The following is a 27,949-nucleotide window of genomic DNA, read 5'->3' on the forward strand; positions in this document are numbered from 1 at the left end:
CACTGTTATATCCCCATCAAGATATGGGTTCAATCCTGTTTCATTACTAATTCCGTTTTTATTTTTGGAGCGAACTACAGGAAGGTAGTGCTGTAGTTCGCTCCCTCCAGGCCGGGTCTTACAAGTGACCCATGGCCCCAGATTCCAGTTAAAAACCCTGCAGTAAAGGGTCTGGGTGTGTCAGTGTTTGTTGGCAAGCTGCAGAGCAGGTGTCCCTGCAACAGCGGGCTTGTGTGAGGCAACACAGAGCCAAGAGCAGTGAATGACTGGCAACCCTCAGAGTGACACGGTGATGCAGTCACCCTCGGTCTCGGATATGGACTGTTATGACGCCCGGCTGCGATCAGGAGGATACTGTGTGCTATTTATTTTGTGAGGTTTGGACATTAAATATGTTTGCTTTGAACTTTTCCTAGGTCACTGCCTCATTACTGCACAGTGTGAACACTGCCCAAAACATTACAACCACTCAGAGGTTCTTGCCTGTGGAGAGCCAAGGTCTCTAAGGCTGGTTTCACATTTGCGGTTGTGTCTGCAGCATTTCCGCTGCATACATCCGCATGCGTCGTGTTTTCCTATCCTTAATGTTGTGGACACAGGTACATGAATTTGTATGCTTTTGGCTAGTGCGGCTGGACGCGGCTAACGCAACATGTTGCAGTTTTGGTGGCGGCAATTTGCCTCCGCCAAACGCATGCAGACGCTTGCGGAAGGAATGCGTCGAAACAATGCATTACAGTCTGTGGGAACGTACTGTCTAGACACTGATTAGCCACCCCCCACAAAAAGATAGATAAAAAAGAATATGTGGGCACTGGCAGTACATTTGTCATGATCCGGGTCGGAGTTTGCCATGTTTCTCCTGCTCCGGCCTGGTCATGGTGGGGTTAACAATTCCTGCCTCTCTTTGTCTTGGGAGTGGCTATTTCTTGGTGCTCTTGCTGGCAGCTTGTGTCAGTGATAGTTTTGGGCTTGCTGGGACTGCTACCTGTGAAACCCCTGTGTTCCTTTTGCCTCTGACCTCCCTTACCTGTACCTGACCTGTTTCCTGTACCCGACCTAGTTTGACCGTTACCACACGTCTGTCTGGCTTTTTGACCTTTTGGCTTACTCTGACTCTGTTCTCTGTCTCACGTCTCTGGTACCTTTGCTCCTGGCTGGTTCGGACCCTCGGCTTGTATTTTGACCACGAGTTTTGTTTTCCCCTTTAAACTATACGCTTACCGACTGTTACGGACTTGGCTTGTTTTGACCACTCTCTGTCGCCACCTGGTGGTGCAGTGCAGCTTTCACTGGGCTGCGGTGTGGCAAGTGTGACCTCTTTTTCTGTCACCCACTTTCCTTTCCTTCGTGGAGTCTGCACATACCTGCATTGCTGCAGCATGACAACACTATTCTACAGACCCCTGGAAGCAGACAGACTTTGAAGCAGGCACTTGTAAGCAGATTGGAACCTCTCCAGAAGAATCACAGCTTTGGCTAATGCTAGTATAAAAGCGAATGTCTGTCTGTCCTTTTTTCTATCTTTTAGTATGTACTAATTTCTGTCTATTTTTTCTTGCAGCATTCATGTCTTCTTCCTGATCTTCTGAGAAGTGCCCTGGCCCTGAACGTGCTGGACGGGAAAGTGAATTGAGAACATTCCCTACTGATTGGTAAGTATTCTCTGTCACATATACACATGTGGTGTTTTTTTATTTTTTATTATCAGACCAGTTCTTCCACTGCAGCGGAGGCAGACCATGAGCAGCCAGCACATGTTCGGATGGCAAGACGGCGTGTAGGTATACTTGACTGATTTTTTTTTTTTCATGACTATACTATTCTTGCCTGTTATTAAATTCTTCAAATGTTGTGGGACACCCAGGTTCAGCAGCACTCGGACAGCGTGGTCATCCGGCGGCTGTGGAATGAGGTGGCTCGAGCGATGATGGATGGCTGGGACGCCACGCCACAGGTTCACAAGGAATTTTGTAAGTAATTAAATGATGCTTGATGCGCCGTTCACCTTGGCCGGGATCACACAATTGTGTGTGATGCGATAAACTCCTCTGAGTTTCTCGCATCACACACAGTTGTGTGATCCCGACTGTGAAGAAACCAGATTGTATCTTAATTTCCCAGATAGCCATGTTTTTGCAAAGAAAAAGAACTGACTTTTCATCTGTATGTTGGCTTGTGCATTTAAGTGTATATGTCTGGTGGTTCAAGAAGACAGACTTGCAAACTGATACCATTTAACATGCAATGTAAGTCTGTAATAGTGACTTGTACATACTGTGTGTTTATCCTTTGTTTATTGATGTGTGCTGATATGCTAATTGTGCATTGAATTCCAGAACTAGCTTGGTGACTTCTAAAGGTACCTTCACACATAACGATTTCGTTAACGATATCGTTGCAACGTCACGCTTTTGGTGACGTAGCAACGATCCCGCTTAACGATCTCGTTATGTGTGACAGCGACCAACGATCAGGCCCCTGCTGGGAGATCGTTGGTCGTAGGGAATGATCAGGACCTTTTTTTGGTCGCTGATCACCCGCTGTCATTGCTGGATCGGCGTGTGTGACGCCGATCCAGCGATGTGTTCACTTGTAACCAGGGTAAATATCGGGTTACTAAGCGCAGGGCCACGCTTAGTAACCCGATATTTACCCTGGTTACCATTGTAAAACTAAAAAAAAACAAACAGTACATACTCACATTCCGATGTCTGTCACGTCCCCCGCAGTCAGCTTCCCGCACTGACTGTCAGCGCCGGCCGTAAAGCAAAGCACAGCGGTGACGTCACCGCTGTGCTCTGCTTTACGGCCGGCGCTGACACAGTCAGTGCAGGAAGCTGACGCCGGGGGATGTGACAGACATCGGAATGTGAGTATGTACTGTTTTTTTGTTTTTTTTACTTTTACAATGGTAACCAGGGTAAATATCGGGTTACTAAGCGCGCCCTGCGCTTAGTAACCCGATGTTTACCCTGGTTACCCAGGGACTTCGGCATCGTTGAAGACAGTTTCAACGATGCCGAAGTCGTTCCCCTGATCGTTGGTTGCTGGAGAGAGCTGTCAGTGTGACAGCTCCCCAGCGACCACACAACGACTTACCAACGATCACGGCCAGGTCGTATCGCTGGTCGTGATCCTTGGTAAGTCGTTTAGTGTAACGGTACCTTAAAGCAGAGAAGGAAAGACTGTGCAAATAGATTGAATGGTCAAGTAGTACTAGGTAATATCATCACCATTGTTTGCCATATCTTGATTTTGAACTAAAGGACACTGGGTAATTCTAAAAATAGCTTACATGCCTTGAGTATAAAATTACTCAGAGTTCACATCTTGGGAGTCTGAAATTATACAGAGTTACCAGCCAGACATTCTGCAAACCACCCAACAGACAAGAGAAAGGACTGCAGCCAATTCATCATGGCACCATCACGAGGGACCCTGATCTAGGATTCTATAGGATACAACCTAGGGGTTTTCGGCTCCGGGTGGAAGGACACAGATCTGATTCAGTGACCATCTCTGCACCATGGATATGTTTGGAGAAAGCCAGGGTTGGGACCCGCTGGTCGCCTGGTTCCATGGGGATGGTCACATAAGCCAGGTGGTGACTCTCGTGTCAACTGGCTTTGGACCTTGTATGGACTCTATGGACAGTACTTGGTCATCTCCCTATGCTTGTCATTACCCCTTCTCTGTGCGTTCATCCACAGATGGAGTAGCAACCCGGGGAGCTCTGACATCGTGTCAACTGGCTTTGGACCTTGTATGGACTCTATGGACAGTTCTTGGTCATCTCCCTATGCTTGTCATTACCCCTTCTCTGTGCGTTCATCCACAGATGGAGTAGCGACCCTGGCAGCTCTGACATCATGTCAACTGGCTTTGGACCTTGTATGGACTCTATGGACAGTTCTTGGTCATCACCCTATGCTTGTCATTACCCCTTCTCTGTGCATTCATCCACAGATGGAGTAGCGACCCTGGGAGCTCTGACATCGTGTTAACTGGCTTTGGACCTTGTATGGACTCTATGGACAGTTCTTGGTCATCTCCCTATGCTTGTCGTTACCCCTTCTCTGTGCGTTCATCCACAGATGGAGTAGCGACCCTGGGAGCTCTGACATCGTGTCATACTGGAAATACGTGGAGACGCAGTGATATTTTATATGCACCCATGTACCCATACAATTCCAGGCATGTTGGGAATGTTCTGTTTGCTTTGTGTGCTGTGGTTCAATAAAGTATTGCCACCCTGTTTTACCTTAACCCTGTGTTGTCTGTGTAGTGTATTGCCCACTGGGAGATAGAGCGGGCGTTCAGTGGTATGAGCCGTGGTCCATGCAGTCTTGCTAAAGACAGCCGGGCCAGCGGACGAGAGCACCCACTGACCCCGTGTCTCCGTAACACCGACCAAAAGTGCATTGACTAAAATTTTTTTATTTTTTTCACAGTGAACAAAGTCAGAACCCGTTGGCGTTCGATGAAGGATCGCTTCAACAAGGACCTTCGTAAGGAGCGCCAGGTTCACAGTGGTGCTGCAGGAAGGATCAGAAAGTAGAAATATCATGCTGGCATTTTTGAGACCGGTCCTTGCCCAGAGAACGTAAGTATTTTGTGTTGTATTGTATTGTGTTGTATTCCCTAATCTGTTTTGTTTCTAGTCCACAGGAGATGATGCTTTTACTATTGTACATTTTTGGTACTGTTTTTCTTTTATTTTCACAGAACCTGGAGCAGCACCCTCGAACCTGGATCTGGAGTGGTCCTTCATCGAACAGCCACAGACCCGTCCCAGCCATCCATCCATCAGCGAAGCAGCAAGTGGGCCTGCAACACGGGCTGGAGACCAGGAAGCTGGTCCATCAGGTGTTCCCCTGTCCCAGTCCTGTGCCTATTTTTTGGGGCTCTTTCCGCCAGCGGCAGAAGGCCTCGGACAGGTCACTCATGCCCGAGTTTCTTCACTTGAGCTTGGTCTTCCAGAATGGCTTAAAGGCACTGGGAGATAGACTGGAAAGTGATCTGACTCATATTAATACACTTTTACAGGATGATAACAAGTGCCTTAACCATCTGAAAGCCGACCTCCAGAGACCAGCACATCATTTCTTTAATCAAATTGAACAGGGCATGTCGGAACACCTTACTCCTGATCTCCAGCTCAATGTCATGCAGGCCTGCAATGCTGCATACCACTGCACGGCCACCACTATTCCAAGCCCTGCTGGACACCACTACAGCGCCCCCACTATGCCGAGTACTGCTGCACAGTCCACCGCCACCACCATGCCGAGTGGTGCTACAAGGTCCAAGCGGACCTTGCTAGGCCGTCCACCAGCACCATGCCACAGCAGCAGCACCAGCACCCGTATCCTGCCAGGCCGTCCACCCACACCATACCGCAGCAGCAGCAACCGGATACTGCCAGGCTGTCCACCGGCACCATGCCACAGCAGCAGCAACCAAATCATGCCAGGCTGTCCACCCGCACAATCCCGCCTGAAGACACAACACCAACACTCCCCAGAAGACAGCAGCGCAAAACACTGGGGAGGAAGAAAAAAAAACAGCAGTCTCTCACTCCCTCCCCTCTCACCTCAAAATGTGTCTGTGATGTCCGGTTTGCCTCTCCCTTCCAGTGTGTCTGTCCCATCCCATGCCTCCAATACCATCCCTGACCTCACTACTTTCGTCGCCCCTTCCCCTGCAACCCCTTTGTCCTCTTTACCCAAACATCTCAGCTCAACACACCCCAGTTCCGTCTTGTTTCCCCAAGTCGCCGTAGTTAATGTAATCTTTTTTTATTTTTTATAAATGTGTATTTTTTGGCCCCTTCTACTGTTTGGTTCTTTGTATTCTGCCGCCGGCAACACACACCATGCGCCGACTAAACACACTGCGCCGTACACTTTGTGTTTTTGCCACCTCATAACTCCAGGACTGACACAACTTGAACACTACACTGCAGCTTTGTTTCTTGTGTCTGTCATGGAGCTATCAAAAACAAATATGACTTTCATTTTCTCCAGCATCTCTTCAGTCTGTGTAATCTATTGGGCGCACAATGAAGAGACGATGGAGGTAATACAAGGCATATCTATACTCACCTGGCCAGGTGTCAGAAACAGTGAATTCAGGATGCACAAAACCCAGCATCCTGAATTAACTATTTCTGACAGCTGGCCTGGTGAGTATAGATATGCCTTGTATTACCTCCATCGTCTCTTCATTCTGCATCCGATACTGCTGACTTAAGAGACGCTGGATCGAATCAGAAGTTGCCTACCATAGCACTGACATCATAAGTGGATTTCAGTTGATTAAAGACAGAGGGCACTTGGTACAAGTTTCAAAACAGGTTTTTTAGTTACACAAAATATTACAGGAACATTTTAACATTACAGGTACATACACAAACACAACAGAACATTTTATTAAACCATTCCATCTTGCCATGCCACACGTCCAATATCAGAAACCAAGTAGGCAGCAAATTGGTACCTCATTTGGGCAACTTCTACTGTTGACCTCAGAGGGTGATGATGGTAATCTGGCAAGGGGTTTGAAACTGGTTCATCAAGTTCAATGTTGGGTCGCTCTTTAGCCATTATGTAGTTATGCAGAACCACAAAGGCTTTGACAACCTCATCGTCTGTCTCCATTTTTAGATTAATGGCTGTTCCAAGAATGCGCCATTTTGAGGCAAGAATCCCAAAGGTACACTTAACAGTTCTTCGTGCCCAGCTCAGTCTGTAGTTAAAATTTTTTTGGGTGTGGTTCAAGTCCCGACTGGAGTATGGTTTCAGTAGGTTTTCACATCTGAAAGGCCTCATCCCCAACCATAACAATTGGCATTGGCGGGCCTTCAGTGTTGGGAAGAGGTCGTGGCAGGGGGAAATTAAAATGTTTTCCATACAAGCGTTGGCCCATGTCCAAGTTTTTAAAAGTCTGGGAGTCATTGCCACGGCCAAAAGCTCCAATGTCCACAGCGACAAAGCGACAGTCAGCATCTGCAATCGCCATGAGCACTACAGAAAAACATTTTTTCTAGTTGAAGTACTCAGATCCAGTTCTGGCGGGTTTGGTAATCTGAATCTGTTTTCCATCCACTGCTCCCAAACAGTTGGGGAAACTACAGACTTGCCAGAATTTTTCAGAAATTTCCTGCCACATTTCTGCGCTGGGTAGGGGGATAAATTCTTCCCGGAGAACGTTCCACAAAGCACGGCAGGTGTCCGCAACTATTCCAGACAAGGTGGAAATTCCTAGCTGGTACAGAAAATGGAGCGATCATAAGCTCTCTCCAGTAGCCAGGAATCTGCCAAAAAAATAAATTAAAAAATTACGAACAATAATATTTATGATAGCGTTTTGCTAAACACATAAAGGAAAAAACAGACATTACATGGCAGAACAATAATAATTATGACAGGCGTTTGTTTTGAAATATTACGTACCTTAAAGGGAATCTGTCACCCCAAAAAACAGCCTATAAACTAAGGCCACCGGCATCAGGGGCTTATCTACAGCATACTGTAATGCTGTAGATAAGCCCCCGATGTATCCTGAAAGATAAGAAAAACAGGTTAGATTATACTCACCCAGGGCGGTCCCGAGTCTGTTCGGGTCCGATGGGAGTCGCGGTCCGGATCCGGTGCCTCCTATCTTCATACGCTGACATCCTCTTCTTTTCTTCTTGCCGTGGCTCCTGCGCAGGAGTACTTTGCCCTGTTGAGGGCAGAGCAAAGTACTGCAGTGCGCAGGCACTGGGAAAGGTCAGAGAGGCCCAGCGCCTGCGCACTGCAGTACTTTACGCTGCCCTCAACACGGCAGACAAAGTACGCCTGCGCAGGAGCTGCAGCAAGAAGAGGACGTCAGCGTATGAAGATGGGAGGCGCCGGACCCGGACCTCCCATCGGACCCGAACAGAACCGGGACCGCCTAAAGAATGCTGTAGATAAGCCCCTGATGTCGGTGGCCTTAGTTTATAGGCCGTTTTTGGAATGACAGATTCCCTTTAATGTGACCAGGAGACGTTCCTCAGCAGGAATCGCTCTACGGAGCTGGGTGTCCTGTCTCCTGATGGCTCTTTGGACACGATCAAGCAAATCCCGGAAGGTCTCTTTTGACATCCTGGTATGTTCCTCAAATTTCTCCGGGTTGGCATGGAGCTCGCTGTATAGGGTGTGGTAGGCTCCACGGCTCTCGCGGAGTTCAATAATGGAGTGTCTCCAAAAACGCTGACGCCGTGTTCTTCTCTGTCTTTCTCTGTTTCTTGCTCACAAGCAAACGCAAAGGCAAGAAACAGCCTGATATCCAAATCCAGGTTGAAATAAAAGCTCTCCATGCGAAGATACATCATGAAGCAGGAGACAGAAGCAAAATCTGAATATTTCAGCTGTACAAAATGTCTATATACAGAATTTCCATGAGACACGCCCATTGGTGGTGTCTTTGTTTATCTAGATTTTTCTCCTGGTACATTTTTCACCTTTACAACTCATGCACATAAAAGGCGCATACGTATGCAAAACGTATGCAAATGTTGCGTTTTTTTTACAGCATACATAAGCTGATGCGGATAAAAAACGCTGCGTTTGCATGTGTTTTTCTGTGCGTTTGAGGTTGCGGACGAAACGCTGTGGACACAACCGCAAATGTGAAACCAGCCTAAGATGCCATACGTTGGCGTTGATATATGATCTTACAGTTTCTGGTATAAAGGGACTTTTATTGCCGGGCTCTACAATGAAAATGGCCTCCACTGTTTTCTTTTTTGCAAAGCAGCGACCCAAAAATATTTAGGGTAGTTGTAAGAAACAGGGCATAGTCCGGGGAGCACAAGTGCTATGGCGCAGTGCCAGGAGGGTCACAATTCGGAATCCTGCCTGCTATAGTTCAGGTCCAATATTCATGTGTTTGGGCATTGCCAGCTGGCACAGGATGTCAGAGAGGTTCTGGCTGGCCATATTTTCTAGCTTGACTAGTGATGGTTTTTGAAGAGACACCTGGCAAAGGATGGCGTGTGCCTGCAGCCTGGTGACACCGCAGAACTGTTTTCTTGGTTCGTGTGCACCTTCAGCGATGTGCAGAGTACTGTATCCTCCTCGTCTGCCAGGCCATTGTGCACGGTGACCGAACAATGGCAGACATGGCATCGCACAAGGGGCCGAGGTACGAGATAGGAGCTCAGTTCAGTGTTTGCAGTGTGGGAGGGCCGGCGTGTGAAAGAAAGGACAATGAGCCTCCGGAGGGAGGGGCCGGTGACAAAGGGGCGACGAGAGGCCCGGGCACGGGAAGTTTGGGAAGGTTCGCCTAATATGGGGGGAGGAGGCACGGCAGGATGGAGGAGGACGCGGGCTGGGGCTGGGAGGGGAGTGAGCGGGGAGCCTGGCAGTGAGCGGGGAGCCTGGCAGTGAGCGGGGAGCCTGGCAGTGAGCGCTGCCTCCTCTGCGCAGTAGTACAGGGGCCGTGTGACCAGCTGTAGCCATGTCTGTCACCGCCAACGTCCGGCTATGAGCTGAGGCCCGGGGGAATGAGCGATGGGAACGTGAGGCGCGACGTGGATGTGCTGCACCGGAGGAGCACTGCCGTCACCGGTCATCTGGGGGAGACACCATTACTGGCGCTGGAGGCTCACGGCCACATCATGGAACCTGTCACCAAGTGGACGCCGGGGCAAGTGGTGGACTGGATGAGAGGTCGGTATCGTGTGAGGGTAGTAGTAGTGAGCAGATGTAATGGTGAGGGCAGTACTAGTGAGGAGGTGTAATGGTGAGGGCAGTGGTAGTGAGGAGGTGTAATGCTGAGGGCAGTAGTAGTGAGGAGGTGTAATGCTGAGGGCAGTGGTAGTGAGGAGGTGTAATGGTGAGGGCAGTAGTAGTGAGGAGGTGTAATGCTGAGGGCAGCAGTAGTGAGGAGGTGTAATGGTGAGGGCAGTAGTAGTGAGGAGGTGTAATGCTGAGGGCAGCAGTAGTGAGGAGGTGTAATGGTGAGGGCAGTAGTAGTGAGGAGGTGTAATGGTGAGGGCAGTGGTAGTGAGGAGGTGTAATGGTGAGGGCAGTAGTAGTGAGGAGGTGTAATGCTGAGGGCAGCAGTAGTGAGGAGGTGTAATGGTGAGGGCAGTAGTAGTGAGGAGGTGTAATGGTGAGGGCAGTGGTAGTGAGGAGGTGTAATGGTGAGGGCAGTGGTAGTGAGGAGGTGTAATGGTGAGGGCAGTGGTAGTGAGGAGGTGTAATGCTGAGGGCAGCAGTAGTGAGGAGGTGTAATGCTGAGGGTAGCAGTAGTGAGGAGGTGTAATGGTGAGGGCAGTGGTAGTGAGGAGGTGTAATGCTGAGGGCAGTGGTAGTGAGGAGGTGTAATGCTGAGGGCAGTGGTAGTGAGGAGGTGTAATGGTGAGGGCAGTAGTAGTGAGGAGGTGTAATGCTGAGGGCAGCAGTAGTGAGGAGGTGTAATGGTGAGGGCAGTAGTAGTGAGGAGGTGTAATGGTGAGGGCAGTGGTAGTGAGGAGGTGTAATGGTGAGGGCAGTGGTAGTGAGGAGGTGTAATGGTGAGGGCAGTGGTAGTGAGGAGGTGTAATGCTGAGGGCAGCAGTAGTGAGGAGGTGTAATGCTGAGGGTAGCAGTAGTGAGGAGGTGTAATGGTGAGGGCAGTGGTAGTGAGGAGGTGTAATGCTGAGGGCAGTGGTAGTGAGGAGGTGTAATGCTGAGGGCAGTGGTAGTGAGGAGGTGTTAGGCTATGTGCAGACGTTGCGGATTTGGCCCTGCGGATCCGCAGCAGTTTTCCATGCATTGTACAGTACCTTGTAAACCTATGGAAAACCAAATCCGCAGTACACATGCTGTGGAAAATTCCGCGGTTTATTTTCCGCAGCATGTCAATTCTTTGTGCGGATTCCGCAGCGTTTTACACCTGTTCCTTAATTGGAATCTGCAGGTGAAATCCGCAGGTAAAACGCAGGGCGTTTTACCTGTGGATTTTTCAGAATCCGCGCGGAAAAATCCGCAATAGAATCTGCAACATGTGCACATGCCCTAATGGTGAGGGCAGTAATTGGCGCAGTGATAGTGAGGGTTGGTAGTAATGACTGGCAGTGGTGGAGAGGGCTGTGATGCTGATGTGCAGTAATGTGGGGGACAGTGAGAAGGGGCAATGATAATAGGGGCAGTAGTTGCGGCCTCCTGGAATGGCTGAGCTTCCTGCTATTTGTCTGGAGCAGTCACTTGTTCCAGCTCCTTGTATTGTGGGATCTCATCTCCCCCCCCCACTAATCTTCTTCATGTCTCAGTGAACTCTTTTAACCTCCTTCCCACTGTTACTCCCTCCTCCAGAGACCTCACTTACCCCCTATTAAAGTCATCTCAATCCTCCTTCCCAAAAATGAGACTGGAACATGAGAAAGAGCTCAGGCTGGGTGACCTATTGACAGAGGATTAGATATTCCCCAGCCCAGTGACCAGTTGTAAGCAGGTCCGGGCCTGGCATGCAACAGGTTATGGCCCAACTGGAGTAAAATCTGGAACAGATGTGACGATAGCTGCTCACTTCCCGGACTGGAATATTAGAAATATGCTGACAAATCTGGACTTATCGTCTAATATCTTGCCTGGGAGATATTGCAGCATGCCAACTCCTCTTATGCCAGCTGCTAAGATGTCCCTGTGTGACATGTACCAGCTTGCAGTTTGTTTCTCAGTGATAGTGTTGTTTCTTTGCTTGTTTCGTGCATTGGGTGGGTCCGATGAATTCAATGGGAATAATGGCAGCCAGGGTTCCATGATCAAAACAGAGTCTGCTGCTATTGTGTGAAACTTTGGATAGTTATTGGCCTTGTAAAATCTTGCATGATGGTTGATCGTGTAACAGTGATACTCTTTTAGCAATCTATGAGGCTGTGAGTGATGATTTACGAGGCACGGCCAGTAGACGTAGATTTTGAGTTGGTTACCTGTATGGTGAGGTCGGCTGCTGTGAAAGGTTCACTACCATGTTCCCACGTTATAATGCAACTGACTAGGTTATTAGATGCTTCGTGGCTGTGGAACGGAAGACACTAGTGTTTGTGTGAAGAGCAGAATATAAACATGTGACACGTGATGTTGGTATGGCGGTATGTATACAGATACACAACAATGCCATGTGCGGAGTGTGATAAGGCCCTTACCGCTGGGGTCATGCGTCCCTCCCGTTTCCATTTCCTATGTGCCATTCTGTCCAGTGAAGAAAAAAATAAGCAGATGTCTGACGGACTGTTACCGTGGACAAGCATGGCGCTGTCCATAGCCGGCCAAGCATGTATTTAGTAATAGACCGTCAAATTTCATCTTCTCAATCAATAACTGCATTGCCATTTTAGTCAATTGCATTCAAGTCTAATAAAAGCTTTAAAATACCCGACATATCATCATCATTTCAGATTGTATTCTGTCATATACCTGTCCTACGGCACCATGCAAAAGTGAAAACATGAGCAGTTTCCACTTTTCTAAACTAAATATAGTGGGATTTGTATTATTACAGATTTTCTGTTTTTGTGCATCTAAAACAATCGTTAATAGCTTGATCTGTGGCATCGTCTTCTCCATGTTCCTGTTGTAAGACATCTGTTATTGTAGCTTTGTGCCATTCTCATGGGTATCATGATCTCTTCACAGGGACAAGGAAGTGAACACTTGGGAAATACGGTAACTAGTGATGAGCGAATATACTCGCTTCTCGTGATTTCCCGCTCGGAAATTTAGTTTTTCTCGCCGCAGCTGAATGATTTACACCTATTAGCCAGCATAAGTACATGTGGGGGTTGCCTGGTTGCTAGGGAACCCCCACATGTACTTATGCTGGCTAACAGATGTAAATCATTCAGCTGCGGCAATAAAAACTAAATCTCCGAGCACTAAAAAATACTCGGAGGACACCCGAGCATGCTCGGGAAATCTCGAGTAACGATTATATTCGCTCATCGCTAGAAATAACACATTATACTGTATTGCAACATGATATTGTAAAATATTTGCCAAAATATTTTTGATAACTATTTTGTATGTGAAATAGAGTAGGTGGATTTTCATCATTTCAGGGGACCTGTGTAATATTAATCTGGTTGGATAATTAAGACATCTTTGAATGATCTATGTGAAGCATAATTTGATTCTGGTGTGGCATGTTACATTGTGCAATTATAGTGACAGGTACATCCCCCTTGGCTGAGATGTGTCATGGTGAAGGTAGCCGGAGTACGTAGGACTTCTCAAGTCTGGACTGGCAGCATAAAACAGAGTTGGAAAGAGTTCAGGCAGCTATGTTCACACTAGTTAGTCCTCAGATGACTAGATTACAGACTAATCCTCTGCAGACTGTTTAAACCATGTGGGAAGTTCTCAAGTTATTCTCCCACTTATTGGCCTGACATGACAGCTGTCAGTGCACAGTGGCATTTATGTGGGCAGCTGTACTTACACAGTCGTAATTATGGTGCATGGAGTGTTTATACCCCAGTGCTCTGTTATAGAAGAATGTGATCGAAGACGTACACAAAGGCGAAGCACAAGAACTAGTAAGAGCACAGAAGCTTAGGGTTCTAACTAATGCATGCACATGACTATAGATAGTCTGCTAAAAACAAGGCCCAAAGCACAAAGGCTTCTTCAACATCTGATTTTACAAGAAGGAAGGCACAGGATTGTTCTTGGGATACAGAGAATTGCATACACTTTGTTGCTAGCCATTCTACTTGTATGCAGACTACAAGGCCTTGTTCACACGATCCTTTTTTCCCTGCGGATTTTTCAGGTCCTGATTTGTGAAAACCGCAGTGCAAAACCTGCGGTGGTTTTCACTGCGATTTTCAGTCCTTTTTCTTCTGCGGATTCCACTGCGGGTTTCCAGCTGCTTTTTCCTATTGGTGCAGGTGGAAAACAGCAGCGGAATCCGCAGAAAGAATTGACATGGTACTTCTTTTTTTCCGCAGAAAATCAGCGCGGATTTTCCGGCGGAAAAAAGGATCGTGGGAACAGCGGTTTTTTTTTTCTCCATTGGGTAACATTGTACTGTACCCTGCATGGAAAAAGGATGCGGATCCGCAGCTGCAAATCCGCTGCGGATCCGCAGTAAAAACCGCATCGTGTGAACATAGCCTAAATTTTCAAAGCAAGAATACAGGGAGCATGGAAAGCCTCTGGGGCGTATTACAGACCGATAGTGCACTCTGACTGCTATACGGGTGTGTACATGGGTAATTGCTGTGTGTCTGAGGCCTGAGACATAGATAACATTTTTCTGAAATCTCGGCACATCGCGTAACAATTTTTATTCTTAATCACTTTTCTTATATATTTGTTTATACATTCTGTTGATTGAAGAGTTTCTAATTTTGGCAAAAAAAGTGTTTTTTTTCTGCGTTCTCACTGCTTTTTTGGCTGTGTTTTTCAGGTCGCTTACATGTGTTAGAAACTAAAAATAAGTAAATAGCCCCCAAAAGGACCTTTTTTGGACAGTGTGACTACACAAAAAAATGAAACATGAACGAATCAAGTTACAGCACTACTCCAGCGTTTTTTTGTTAATTTTTTTTTTTTGCCCACATAGACATATGAGGGCTTGTTTTTTACGGGACGAGTTACACTTTTGAGTGACACCACAATTTTTACTATATAATTTACTGAAAAACAAGAAAAAAATTCAAAGTGGAGAAAAACTGTAACCCCCCCATAATAATTCTGATATTATTTTTTGGGGAATTGTTTTTATGGTGTTATCGCCGTAATTGTATTGATGAGGAGAATCATATTGCAAGGTAATTTTTACCACAAAATGTATTCTGTAAAAACAATCCCCCCCAAAAAAATAGAATTGTGTTTTCTTTCCTCAATTTCATCGAACTTGGAATTTTTTTTTCCCATTTTCAAGTGCACTATATGGTATAATCAATGGTGTCATTCAAAAGTACAACTCATCCCGCAAAAACTAATCCCTCACATGGCCATATTGATGGAAAAGTAAGAGTTATGGCTCTGGGAAGAAGGGGAGCAAAAAAGGGAAATTCAGAAACAAATTAGTCGCAGAGTGAAGTGGTTAAAGTGGTGGTGCCTCAAATGCAGACATATTGCATCATCACACAGAAACATGGATGCATTTCTTCATGAATTGTAGACCTTTAAAGAAGTGTCGATCGACTATATACTAGTCGATTGGCATTTGTGTACTGGCCTCTTTACATGGACACACATGTTGTTGGCAGCCCATGTCATTTTTACGTTGGGCGATGTGCTGATGAAAAAGATTTTTTGTTCCAACTAATATAGATCACATCAACCCACGAATTAGTGTTTTGCTTACCTATTTGGTGATTGCCGTCATATCTACATCTCTGAATGCTTTGTCTGTGCTGGCAGTAATTTTAAATGTAGATGCTAGTCTGTATGTTATATATATATATATATATATATATATATATATATATATATATATATATATATATATATATATACACATATACACATACACATACACACACACACTGTATTATAACCGCACACTGTATGTTACACACGCAAACAAAGTTTACAGTAAGGACTTCACAACACTTGGCCACGTGTGGCCTGTCCTGCTCTTATTTGTTGCCTGTGTGGTACTGACCAGAAAAAGCTGATCACAATCCTGTGCAATCAGCTATTTGTATGTCAGTGCCTGAAGAACGCCACTCCTAAGTTGCTCAGAAGCCAATGAGCATTTTCCTTCACTGCGGAGTGCTCATTGGTTATTACAAGCTCCTGTGTGTGGCTTACATTGTGTGACAGGAGTCTGCATTAACCAATGAGCACTCTCCCTGGTAGTAACACAAAGAGCTGATTGGTTACTGAAAGGCTTCTATCACAGTCACATCCCTGCGTGTGTTGTGAGGATTCTCCGGCAGTCGGACCAGGTGGTCATATGACCACAAGTAGGTAATATGTATACTCCCCGCCACATACTGTCTAGACTTGCACGGCCTTGCTCAATTTCAGTTGCATTAAGGCCCCGTCACACATAGCGAGATCGCTAGCGAGATCGCTGCTGAGTCACAAGTTTTGTGACGCAACAGCGACCTCAGTAGCGATCTCGCTATGTGTGACACGTACCAGCGATCAGGCCCCTGCTGTGAGATCGCTGGTCGTGTCGGAACGGCCTGGGCCATTTTTTGGTCGTTGAGGTCCCGCTGACATCGCTGAATCGGTGTGTGTGACACCGATCCAGCGATGTCTTCACTGGTAACCAGGGTAAACATCGGGTTACTAAGCGCAGGGCCGCGCTTAGTAACCCGATATTTACCCTGGTTACCAAAAAAAACAAACACTACATACTCACCATCTGATGTCCGTCAGGTCCCTTGCCGTCTGCTTCCTGCTCTGACTGAGATCCGGCCGTACAGTGAGAGCACAGCACAGCAGTGACGTCACCGCTGCGCTCTGCTCTCACTGTACGGCGGCTCAGTCCGAGCAGGAAGCGGACGGCAAGGGACCTGACGGACATCAGATGGCGAGTATGTACTGTTTTTTTTTTTTTTTGGTAACCAGGGTAAACATCGGGTTACTAAGCGCGGCCCTGCGCTTAGTAACCCGATGTTTACCCTGGTTACCCGGGTGCTGCAGGGGACTTCGGCATCGTTGAAGACAGTTTCAACGATGCCGAAGTCGTTCCCCTGATCGTTGGTCGCTGGAGAGAGCTGTCTGTGTGACAGCTCCCCAGCGACCACACAGCGACTTACCAACGATCACGGCCAGGTCGTATCGCTGGTCGTGATCGTTGGTAAATCGCTATGTGTGACGGGGCCTTTAAGCGAGACTGCACACTTCTAGTTGGAATAATAATATTAATCTTTATTTATATAGCGCCAACATATTCCGCAGCACTTTACAATTAAGTGGGGACATGTACAGACAAATTCAATACAAGTTAAGACAATTTAAACAGTGACATTAGGAGTGAGGTCCCTGCTCGCAAGCTTACAATCTACAAGGAAATGGGGGGACACAATAGGTGGAAAGTGCTTGTTATTTCAGGTCTGGCAATTATAATAAATAGGGATTTTCATAGAAAGCTGCATGATCCGGTCATCAGCCCGTGTGTTTAAGTGCAATAGTCAAGTATCAAGTGCAGTTATCATGTGCATGGAGGGTGTGGAGACAGATGAATAGTAGGGTGCAGATTCAGTATAATATTTGGAAGGAGGGAACAGGGCAAAGTTAGTTTACTGAGTAGTTGATGTGGTAGGCTTGTTTGAAGAGATGGGTTTTTAAAGCGCGCTTGAATAGGTCAGGGCTAGGTATCAGTCTGATTGGGGAAGTGCATTCCAGAGAGCTGGCGCAGCACGAGAGAAGTCTTGGAGACGGAGGTGCGAGGTTCGGATTACGGGGGATGTTAGCCTTAGGTCATTTGTAGAACGGAGGGCACGTGTAGGGCGAAAGACAGAGATGAGAGAGGAGATATATAAGGCGGTGCAGAACTGTGGAGGGCTTTGTGGGTGAGAGAGATGAGTTTATACTGGACCCTGTAGCAAATGGGTAGCCAGTGTAATGACTGGCACAAGATGGAGGCATCGGTGAAGCTGTTGGACAGAAATATGACCCTCGCTGCCGCATTCAAGATGGATTGGAGAGGAGAAAGTTTGGTAAGAGGGAGACCGATCAGAAGAGAGTTGCAGTAGTCCAGACGAGAATGAATAAGAGCGACAGTAAGAGTCTTAGCAGTTTCAAAGGTGAGAAAAGGTCGGATTCTGGAGATGTTTTTAAGATGCAGGTGACAAGAGCGAGTGAGTGATCGGATATAGGGAGTAAAGGAAAGTTCGGGGTCGAATATGACCCCAAGACAGCGGGCATGCTGCTTGGGAGTTATGGTTGAACCCTCCAGGGTAATTTCGATGTTGGGAAGAGTGAGGTTAGTAGAAGGGAGAAACACAAGAAGTTCCGTTTTGAAGAGATTTAGTTTCAGATAGAGGGAGGACATGATGTTAGAGACTGCAGACAGACAATCGTTGGTATTTTTAATTAGGGTAGGGGTGATGTCAGGGGAAGAAGTGTATAATTGGGTGTCATCAGCATAGAGATGATACTGGAACCCAAATCTTCTGATTGTTTGTCCAATAGGGGCCGTGTATAGAGAGAAGAGGAGGGGGCCTAGGACTAAGCCCTGCGGAACCCCGATAGTAAGGGGACGAGGAGAGGAAGAGGAGCCGGCAAAGGAGCAGTCAGAGAGGTAGGAGAAGAAACAGGAGAGGGCTGTGTCCTTGAGGCCTATGGAGCGGAGAATAGTGAGAAGGAGCTGGCGATCCACAGTGTCAAATGCGGCAGAGAGATCCAGGAGAATCAGCAGAGAGCAATGACATTTGGATTTAGCTGTTATTAGATCATTAGAGACTTTAGTGAGGGCAGTTTCAGTGGGTGTAAAGAGCGGAAACCAGATTGTAAGGGGTCGAGAAGAGAGTTATCTGAGAGATAGCGGATTAGACGGGAGTGGACCAAGCGTTCCAGGAGTTTAGAGATGAAGGAAAGGTTAAGAGACAGGTCTGTAGTTAGCAGTGCAGTTCTGGTCCAGGAATGGCTTTTTAAGTAAAGGGGTTATGATGGCATGTTTAAATGAGGAGAGAAAGATACCTGAAGAAAGAGAGATTAAATATTTTAGTCAGGTGAGTGGTGACCACTGGTGAGAGAGACTGCAGGAGATGTGAAGGAATGGGGTCACTGTTGCTGGTAGGCCGAGCAGAAGCGAGGAGCTTGGAAACTTCTTCTTCTGAAACAGGCTCAAAGATGTCTAGTGAGCTTGAGGTGCAGCAGGGAAGGGGATCCAGGCACTGAGGAGATTGGGCTGAGAGATCCTGATGGATATGGTTGATTTTTTTCTAGGAAGAAAGTGGCCAGATCCTCACCACTGAGGTTGGTGATGGGGGCCTGTACTTTAGGTTTCAGGAGGGAGTTTAAGGTTTCAAAAAGTCGTTTTGGGTTGTTGGATAGTGAGGTGATGAGGGTGGTGAAGTAGGATTGTTTGGCCAGATAAAGGGCAGAGTTATAGGTCTTGAGCATGAACTTATAGTGGATGAAGTCTTCTTCTAAGAGAGATTTTCTCCACTGCCGCTCTGCACACCTTGAGCAACGCTGAAGAAAGCGTGTTTGCATAGTGTGCCAGGGCTGCCGTTGTCTGTGTTGGGTCTTTCTGCGTGTAGAAGGTGCTGCTTCATCTAGGGCATTCTTCAGTGTATTATTGAAGTGTGACAATGCTAAGTCTGGACAGGAGAGGGAGGAGATGGGGGGCTAAAGATGTGTGGAGATTGTCCATAAGCTGCTGGGTATTAATGGAACTTGTATTCCGATAAGTGTGGTAAGTGGGGGTGTCCCGAGTGAGGAGACAATTCTTGACAGAGAAGGAAAGAAGGTTGTTGTCCGAAAGCGGGAGAGGGGAGTTAGTAAAGTCGTGCAGCGATCCGGGACGGGAGAAAACCAGGTCCAGAGTATTCCCGTCCTCATGCGTAGGAGAATTAGTAAACTGAGAGGCCGAATGAAGAAGTTAGAGAAAGAAGATGAGGCAGATTGGGAGAGGGGATCATTGATGGGGATGTTAAAGTCTCCCATGATGAGGGTGGGGATGTCACAGGATAGAAAGTGAGTAAGCCAGGTGGCAAAGTGGTCTAGAAACAGGCGGGAGGAGCCTGGAGGGCGATAAACAACCGCCACCAGCAAGGAGAAGGGCTTAAAGAGTCTGACGGCGTGGACTTCAAAGGAAGGAAATGTAAGTGAGGGAACCAGGGGGATGACCTGGAAAGCACATTGTGATGAAAGGAGCAAACCAACACCCCCACCCTGTCTGTTTTCAGGTCTGGTGGTATGTGAAAATTTCAGCCCACCAAACGAGAGAGCGGCAGCGGCGATGGTGTCTGAGTGCTGGATCCAGGTTTCTGTAATAGCCAGAAAGTTAAGGGAATTAGAGAGGAAAAGATCGTGAATGTAAGTTAGTTTGTTACACACAGACCGTGCATTCCAGAGAGCACAGTGGAAAGCGATAGGAAAAGGCATGCACTGATTGTTAATAAGATTAGCAGGGTTTCTATTCTTCATTTCTAGTTGGAATGTGGCCGGATGTATGCATATTGCATACTTGTGGTTACATGACAGCCTGGTCTTGCTGCCCACATAGGTCATCGTGATATATGAGGATTCACATGTCTGCAGTCACATAGAGTGACTTTCGTGAAAAACCTGGACAACCCCTTTAAAGTAGAAACAATAGCCCTATGACCAGGCCCTATGATACAGGGGGCAGCACCTGAGCAAGGTTTTTTTTTGTTTGTTTTTTTATAAGTCCTGGGTCACCTCCCGACCGATCTGCCGCCCGCCTGCCTCCCACCCACCCTCCTAGAAAACGATACTCGCCCTGCTCCAGCGATGCCTGGTCTCGGCTTCTGCAGCGCTCCTGAATGAGCGGTCACGTGGTACCGCTCATTAAGGTTATGAATATGTGCATATCCATGACCTTAATGAGCGGTACCACGTGACTGCTCACACAGGAAGAAGGTGCTGCGCCGGGAGTCGGGACAGAGCCAGAGGGATGTCGACGTGGTGCGGGAAAGGTTTGTATGGTGCGTGAGGACGGTAAGCCGCGCCATTCAAGATGGGAGCGGGGGGGGTGGGGTGGAGGAGAGATGAGCCATGCAAACGGGGGGGAATATGAGCCATGCATACGGGGGGGGGGAATATGAGCCATGCATACAGGGGGGGAATATGAGCCATGCATACAGGAGGGGGGGGGAATATGAGCTATGCATACAGGGGGGGATATGAGCCATGCATACAGGGGGGGGTGTGAATATGAGCCATGCATACAGGGGGGGAAATATGAGCCATGCATACAGGACGGGGGTGAATATGAGCCATGCATACAGGAGGGGGGTGAATATGAGCCATGCATACAGGAGGGGGGTGAATATGAGCCATGCATACAGGAGGGGGGTGAATATGAGCCATGCATACAGGGGGGGGGAATATGAGCCATGCATACAGGAGGGGGAATATGAGCCATGCATACAGGGGGGGGAATGTGAGCCATGCATACAGGGGGGGGGAATATGAGCCATGCATACAGGAGGGGGGGTGAATATGAGCCATGCATACGGGGGGGATATATGAGCCATGCATACAGGGGGTGAATATGAGCCATGCATACGGGGGGGGATATATGAGCCACGCATACAGGGGGGGTGAAATATGAGCCATGCATACAGGAGGGGGAATATGAGCCATGCATACAGGGGGGGGGAATATGAGCCATGCATACAGGGGGGGAATATGAGCCATGCATACAGGAGGGGGGTCATTATACAGTATTGAGCATCATGTGGGTTCATTATACAGTATGGAGAACTGTGTGTGGCCGTTATACAGTATGGAGCATCATGTGTGGCCGTTATACAGTATGGAGCATCATGTGTGGCCAATGGCCATTATACAGTATGGTTATACAGTATGGAGCACTGTGTGGCCATGACACAGTATGGAGCACTGTGTGGCCATTATACAGTATGGAGCACTGTGTGGCCATTATACAGTATGGAGCACTGTGTGGCCTGTTGTGAAATTGGATTTTGGGCTCCCCCGGTGGCCACTGGTGGAATTGAACTTGTGTGCATCATCCCCTCTGTTCACCTGTTCCCATCAGGATGTGGGAGTCGCTATTTAACCTTGCTCCTCTGTCACTTCCATGCCGGTCAACATTGTAATCAGAAGCCTTTCTGTGCATGTTCCTGCTTCTAGACAACTCCCAGCTAAGTCGGACTTTTGTCCTTGTTTGTTTTTTGCATTTTGTTCCAGTTCACAGCTGCAGTTTCGTTTCTGTGTCTGGAAAGCTCTTGTGATCTGAAATTGCCACTCTGATGTTATGAGTTAATACTAGAGTCTTAAAGTAATTTCAGGATGGTATTTTGATAGGGTTTTCAGCTGACCATGAAAGTGCCCTTTCTGTCTTCCTGCTATCTAGTAAGCGGACCTCGATTTTGCTAAACCTATTTTCATACTACGTTTGTCATTTTCATCTAAAATCACCGCCAATATATGTGGGAGCCTCTGTCTGCCTTTCGGGGAAATTTCTCTAGAGGTGAGCCAGGACTGTATTTTCCTCTGCCAGGATTAGTTAGTCCTCCGGCTGGCGCTGAGCGTCTAGGGATAAAACGCAGGCTACGCTACCCGGCTACTGTTAGTTGTGCGGCAGGTTTAGTTCATGGTCAGTTTAAGTTTCCATCCTTCCAAGAGCTAGTTCATATGTATGCTGGGCTATGTTCTCTTGCCATTGAGAACCATAACAGTGGCCATTATACATTATGGAGCATCGTGTGTGGCCATTATACATTATGGAGCATCATGTGTGGCCATTATACACTATGGAGCATCATGTGTGGCCATTATACACTATGGAGCATCATGTGTGGCCATTATACAGTATGGAGCATCATGTGTGGCCATTATACAGTATTGAGCATCATGTGTGGCCATTATACAGTATTGAGCATCATGTGTGGCCATTATACAGTATTGAGCATCATGTGTGGCCATTATACAGTATGGAGCACTGTGGCCATATTTTTTTTGTTAATTATTGTATATAAAACAGTGTGATCAGCAGTGCTAAATGGCTGTGGTTGGGATGTGGATATGGGTGTGACTAGTTGTGAAATGGGTGAGGTCAGATGCGTGGCCTAAAATTTGCCGCGGCGCACTACGTGCGCCGCAAACTTTATACCTCCTTCCCTTCAAGAGTTGGGAGGTATGGTACCGCATTTGCCAGATCAAGGCAAGTGCCGCAAATCCCATAGGTAAATGAATGAGGCCAAACGCACTGTTGCCGTAAGTGATCCGTTACGCAGCACATGCAGAAAAACTGCCGGATCTGCTGCAGTAGGCGACTTTCACATCAGCGATTCTTGCCAAAGTCACTGCCGATAGTGTCATACTCACCAAAGGGGGAGGCAGCACTAAAAGTGCCTAGGGCAGCAGAAACTCTAAATACGGCCCTGCCTATGACTAAGAAAGGTTGTGCACACTTGGTTGAAAGGATATAACAGGCTCACTCGTCCACTTCAGTTACTCCAAACACCGACAGGGTGAATGACCTTTGGACACATCACTAAGCTGTCACCAAAAGTCCTTTTACTCTTCTAAGTTTGGAAACTGCACTGGTAATGCGGACCTGGCATTATTCGTGCACTTTCTGGTTTGTAAAGGCAGGCACCCACAGACTGACAGACCCCCCCAATCTGCATCTGTTTAGGGTTTCTCTGGGGTTCCTTTTAGGGACTGATGCCCTGGGAATTGCACTGTTCACGACTCCCTCATACACAGGAACTCTCTTCTTGCCAAGTATTCATGTTTTCTCTATAAGAGAATCACTACCAGCCGAGTCTTATTTCAAGGGAGAGCGAAGGGGCCGGCTGTTGGAAACTGGACAGTCCAGAACCTTCTCTCGTGACCTCTTCTATTGGGGGGTTCGTCGGTGGTGTGGAGACCCCAATTTTGAGATTGTTGTGTTTGGCCTACTTTAGTCTAATATCTAGTCTAAGGCTACGTTCACATTTGCGGTCAGCGCCGCAGCGTCGGGCGCCGCAGCGGCGCCGCATGCGTCATGCGCCCCTATACTTAACATGGGGGCGCATGGACATGCGTTGTGCTGCGTTTTGCGCCGCATGGCCGCAAGCATTGGACGCAAGAAACGCTTCAAGTTGCATTTTTTTTGCGTCCAACTTGCGGGCAAAAACGACGCATGCGGCGCAAAACGCAGCGTTTTAGCGTGCGTTTTGCCGCGTTTTTGTTTGCGTTGTGCGCTGCGGCGCCGACGCTGCGGCGCACAACGCAAATGTGAACGTAGCCTTATACAGTTTTGTAGGATCTGTTGTGCTACCAAGTCTAAACTACATTCTTAGTCCTTGTCATCAGTGATTGTCATATGTGTCTGTTTTTTCACTGACTGCACATGGACACATTATATTCTATTGGGGTATTCACATGTCATTTTCTTTTTAACTCCCCAATGGTCCACCTACACAAAATGGAGACATGGCCGCCTCTTTTTGCTGACCAGCTCACCTATTCAAGTGAATGGGTCTGTGAAGAAAAAAAAGAAAGAGCATTGATGGCATCTGTGTGGTATCTACAGTATATTTCACTGAGTGGTTGGAAATCTCTATCCATTCTTTTGTTTGTGATATTAATGGATTACACTTAGATAGTGACAAGAGACCAAAATCAGATGACAAACCAAGGAAGACACTGATAAAAAGCAGTATAGTTTATGTGGTTGGGAGGAAATTATGGACGTGTGACTAACTTCAGTTGTTTGGCGTCAGTCTAAAACCGCCAGTTTCCTCAAATAACGGATCCGTCATTTTTTTTTTGGTGGATCCGTTATTTTCCCATAGACTTGCATTGGCGAGGGATTGTGACGAATGGTCGTCCGTTCCATCCGTCATGCGACAGATCCGTCGAAATTTGGCGGACGTTGTCTAGACATAGACGGACATTGAAACGTTTTTTGTCAACGCCGAAATGGCGGTTCGCGGCGGATCCGTCACGTCTGTCATTCCATAGAATGGCCGCCTATGGGCGACGGATCCGTCGCGACCGTCATTTCGGCGGATCCGTCGCCCCAATCCGCTTTTTCAATTGCGCATGCTCCAAAAAGTAGATACTTTCCCCAGACAACCCCCAAGTAACGGATCCGTCAAAAAACGGATCCGTTGGAACCGTTTTCTCAACAATTGTGACGGATCCGTCGATCCGCCACTATGTCGGAAGTGACTGACGCCAAACAACTGAAGTGTGAAAGAAGCCTAAGGGTACTGTCACACTCTGCAACTTTCCAACGATCACGACCAGCGATACGACCTGGCCGTGATCGTTGGAAAGTCGTTGTGTGGTCGCTGGAGAGCTGTCACACAGACCGCTCTCCAGCGACCAACGATGCCGAGGTCCCCGGGTAACCAGGGTAAACATCGGGTTGCTAAGCGCAGGGCCGCGCTTAGTAACCCGATGTTTACCCTGGTTACCAGCGTAAAAGTAAAAAAAACAAACAGCACATACTTACATGCGTCCCCCAGCGTCTGCTTCCTGACACTGACTGAGCTCCGGCCCTAACAGCAGAGCGGTGACGTCACCGCTGTGCTTTCACTTTCACTTTAGGTGCCGGCGCTCAGTAAGTGTCAGGAAGCAGACGCTGGGGGACGCATGTAAGTATGTGCTGTTTGTTTTTTTTACTTTTACGCTGGTAACCAGGGTAAACATCGGGTTACTAAGCGCGGCCCTGCGCTTAGTAACCCGATATTTACCCTGGTTACCAGTGTAAAACATCGCTGGGTATCGTTGCTTTTGCTTTCAAACACAACGATACACAGCGATCGGACGACCAAATAAAGTTCTGGACTTTATTCAGCGACCAGCGACATCACAGCAGGATCCTGATCGCTGCTGCGTGTCAAACGAAACGATATCGCTAGCCAGGACGCTGCAACGTCACGGATCGCTAGCGATGTCGTTTCATGTGAAGGTACCTTAAGGTATTCGCTTCCACTCTGAGCAGGTATACCCCAAAATCTCTCCTGGCGCTACAGAACAGCTTCCTACTATCCAGATGACTGATGAAGGTCTTGTATTGACCGAAATGTCTCTTCCTTTGCACTTGCCGTGATTAATAAATTTTCCTGCAGAATACCACAAAACGAGTGCCAAGTGTTTGTTGCAGTGTAACTGACGGATTGGGTGTCCTACTTGTGCACCACTCTCTCCCAAAGTGCCTTGTCATTTTTCACAGATCATGGGTTTCAGTTCCTGCTTGCACTGAGTTCCACAGATGTCTTCATGGCCCCCAAAGGTGGTTCAGGTGTACTGCTATTTTGGCAAGTAGAGAGCTCTACGAATGGCACCCGCGATCTATTCCACCAAAATCTGTGCTCCAAAAGCCAGATAGTGCTCATTCCCTGCCAAGCCCTGCAGTGTGGCTAATCCGCAGTTTCCAACCACGTATGGGTTATCACTGCATTCAGGAGAACGTGCATAAAAATGAAGTGTTTTATTTTTACCCTTAACCCTCATGCAAGTGAAACATTTGCAGCAAATTTAATTTTTCCTTTTCACGGCCCAATGTTATAATATTCTGTGAAGCTCTTTTGGGTTCAAATTGAACTCACTATGATTCTAAATGAACTCCTTGGTTGGTATAGTTTCCAAAATTAGGTCACTTATGTTTTTTGCTGTTCTGACACCTCAGGGGTCCGCCTAATGCGACATGGCAATCTATCTCAGCCAATGCACAATTATTAAGCCGTGAGTATTTTGCCCATATCATCATTTTATGCAGGTTTTCCAACTCTGCTCTGTATAAACCTGAATGCTTATTGGATGAGGCAGATCAGGTGATGTATAATGAGGGAGGATGTGGCCTTAGGATATCAACAACCTTTATCACGGTGTGCAGAATTATTAGGCAGATTGTTTTCCCAAAGCAAAATGGGCTAAAAGAGGAATATAACTGTGGCCAAAGCTGCAACAAACATGTCTCATATTTGCATCAAAATGTTTTACCACTGCCATATGTACCGTAACTAATTGACCTTTTTAGAGTCAAAGTGAACTTTCTGTTATTTTTCCAACACATGTAAAGATTTGGTACCATCCAGATCTTTGGAGACATTTATATGTTGCTTGGCCTGACTTCAAGGTTCCAAAAATAACATTTTAGCTAAGGCTCTTGGAATTTGTGAAGCTTATCTTTGCGGGCAGTCTACTCTATATATTTACTACATTGTGAATAGTGTCAGTAACCTTTTCTTTAACCTTTCTGCTCTCTGCTTACAGAATACACATGTAAATGATATGTATTCATTAGCTAGCATAGTTATGTTAATCATGCTGACAACAAGTTCAGATCTGAGTTGACCATCCAGTCTTGCAAACAGAGTAATTAGCATAGGTTAAATTCTCTCTTCTCATACCAATAGGTTCAGATTACACCGAACACTTTCGGCCTTGTCTCATGCTATCTGCTTACTGTAGTGAAGGCTCCATCTGCATCTTCTAGGATTGGAAAAAACTTTTTTCTTGGCAACTTTTGATACATTTTGTTTTAGACAATAGGATTCAATAGGAATGAGATATAGTACAATTTGATTTCTTCACACTGGTGCTGTTTTAGGAGCTTGTTAACAATCTGCACTGATTTATTATTATTGCGTACTATTATTATTGCTTTAGACATCCTGACAGAAAACAAAAGAAAATAGCAGTCTGTTGGATGCTGTTTGTGAGCATCTCTAGTCGGGTGCGGCACCACATTAGTCAGAGCATGCTGTATTTTTACCAAAGCCGCAAACTTCCAAAACACAAGACATACAAATACTCTACATGTGAACTATTCAATAATATGCTAAGAACTTTAAAGTAATATTTTAAAAAATGATACAAAATGTCAACAAAAATCAAGCGATAAACCCTGAAAAAATGCTTTCGATACACCTTTTCCAGTGATGCTGCCACAATGTATTGGTTGTGTTTGTATGCCATGGGACTTACCGCTATTCAGATGGCCATTACAAAGCTTTGGGCCTAATTGAAAACTGTATGTTCTGCTTTTACACATGTTGTGCAGTTGTCTTCAGACAAGTTTCTCACAGGGACAATAAATGTGCAGGCCATGACCCCTTGTTTTTTTTTCTCCATCACATGCCATACTCTGAGACTCATAAGTGCTGCCGCATTTACAATAAATCTTCTGCTTTATGCTAGGCAGGCCAGTCACTGGTTGTAAAAGTGTGCTGTAAGTATGATTTCACATGCTGTGAAAAAAAATCAGATGTTTTCTATTACAGCATAAGTGTGGTAATTAACAGTAATCAGACAAAGTACATTGAATTTTTAATACTCCTGTGAAAAGGCGCTGAATTTCATGA

At 46.8% G+C, this 27,949-nt stretch overlaps 2 protein-coding genes across 2 annotated transcripts in view; both read left to right on the forward strand.

Annotated features, from left to right (window-relative positions):
* Positions 1–1,886: 1,886 nt before the first annotated feature.
* On the forward strand, positions 1,887–5,814 carry LOC143803905 (uncharacterized). The gene is made up of 2 exons (XM_077281664.1): positions 1,887–1,973; positions 4,455–5,814. Exon 2 carries the CDS (start codon positions 4,675–4,677, stop codon positions 5,812–5,814), a length of 1,140 nt encoding a protein of 379 aa, XP_077137779.1. The 5' UTR covers positions 1,887–1,973; positions 4,455–4,674.
* A 3,562-nt stretch (positions 5,815–9,376) lies between these two features.
* CNKSR3 (CNKSR family member 3) overlaps positions 9,377–27,949 on the forward strand; it is a 176,070-nt gene continuing 157,497 nt past the window's right edge. The window contains exon 1 of the mRNA XM_077289082.1: positions 9,377–9,701. Coding sequence (XP_077145197.1) covers positions 9,536–9,701 — 166 coding nt within the window. The 5' untranslated portion in view covers positions 9,377–9,535. The remainder of the gene's footprint in view (positions 9,702–27,949) is intronic.

Source organism: Ranitomeya variabilis, chromosome 2 (assembly GCF_051348905.1).
Source record: "Ranitomeya variabilis isolate aRanVar5 chromosome 2, aRanVar5.hap1, whole genome shotgun sequence".
Lineage (NCBI taxonomy): Eukaryota > Metazoa > Chordata > Amphibia > Anura > Dendrobatidae > Ranitomeya > Ranitomeya variabilis.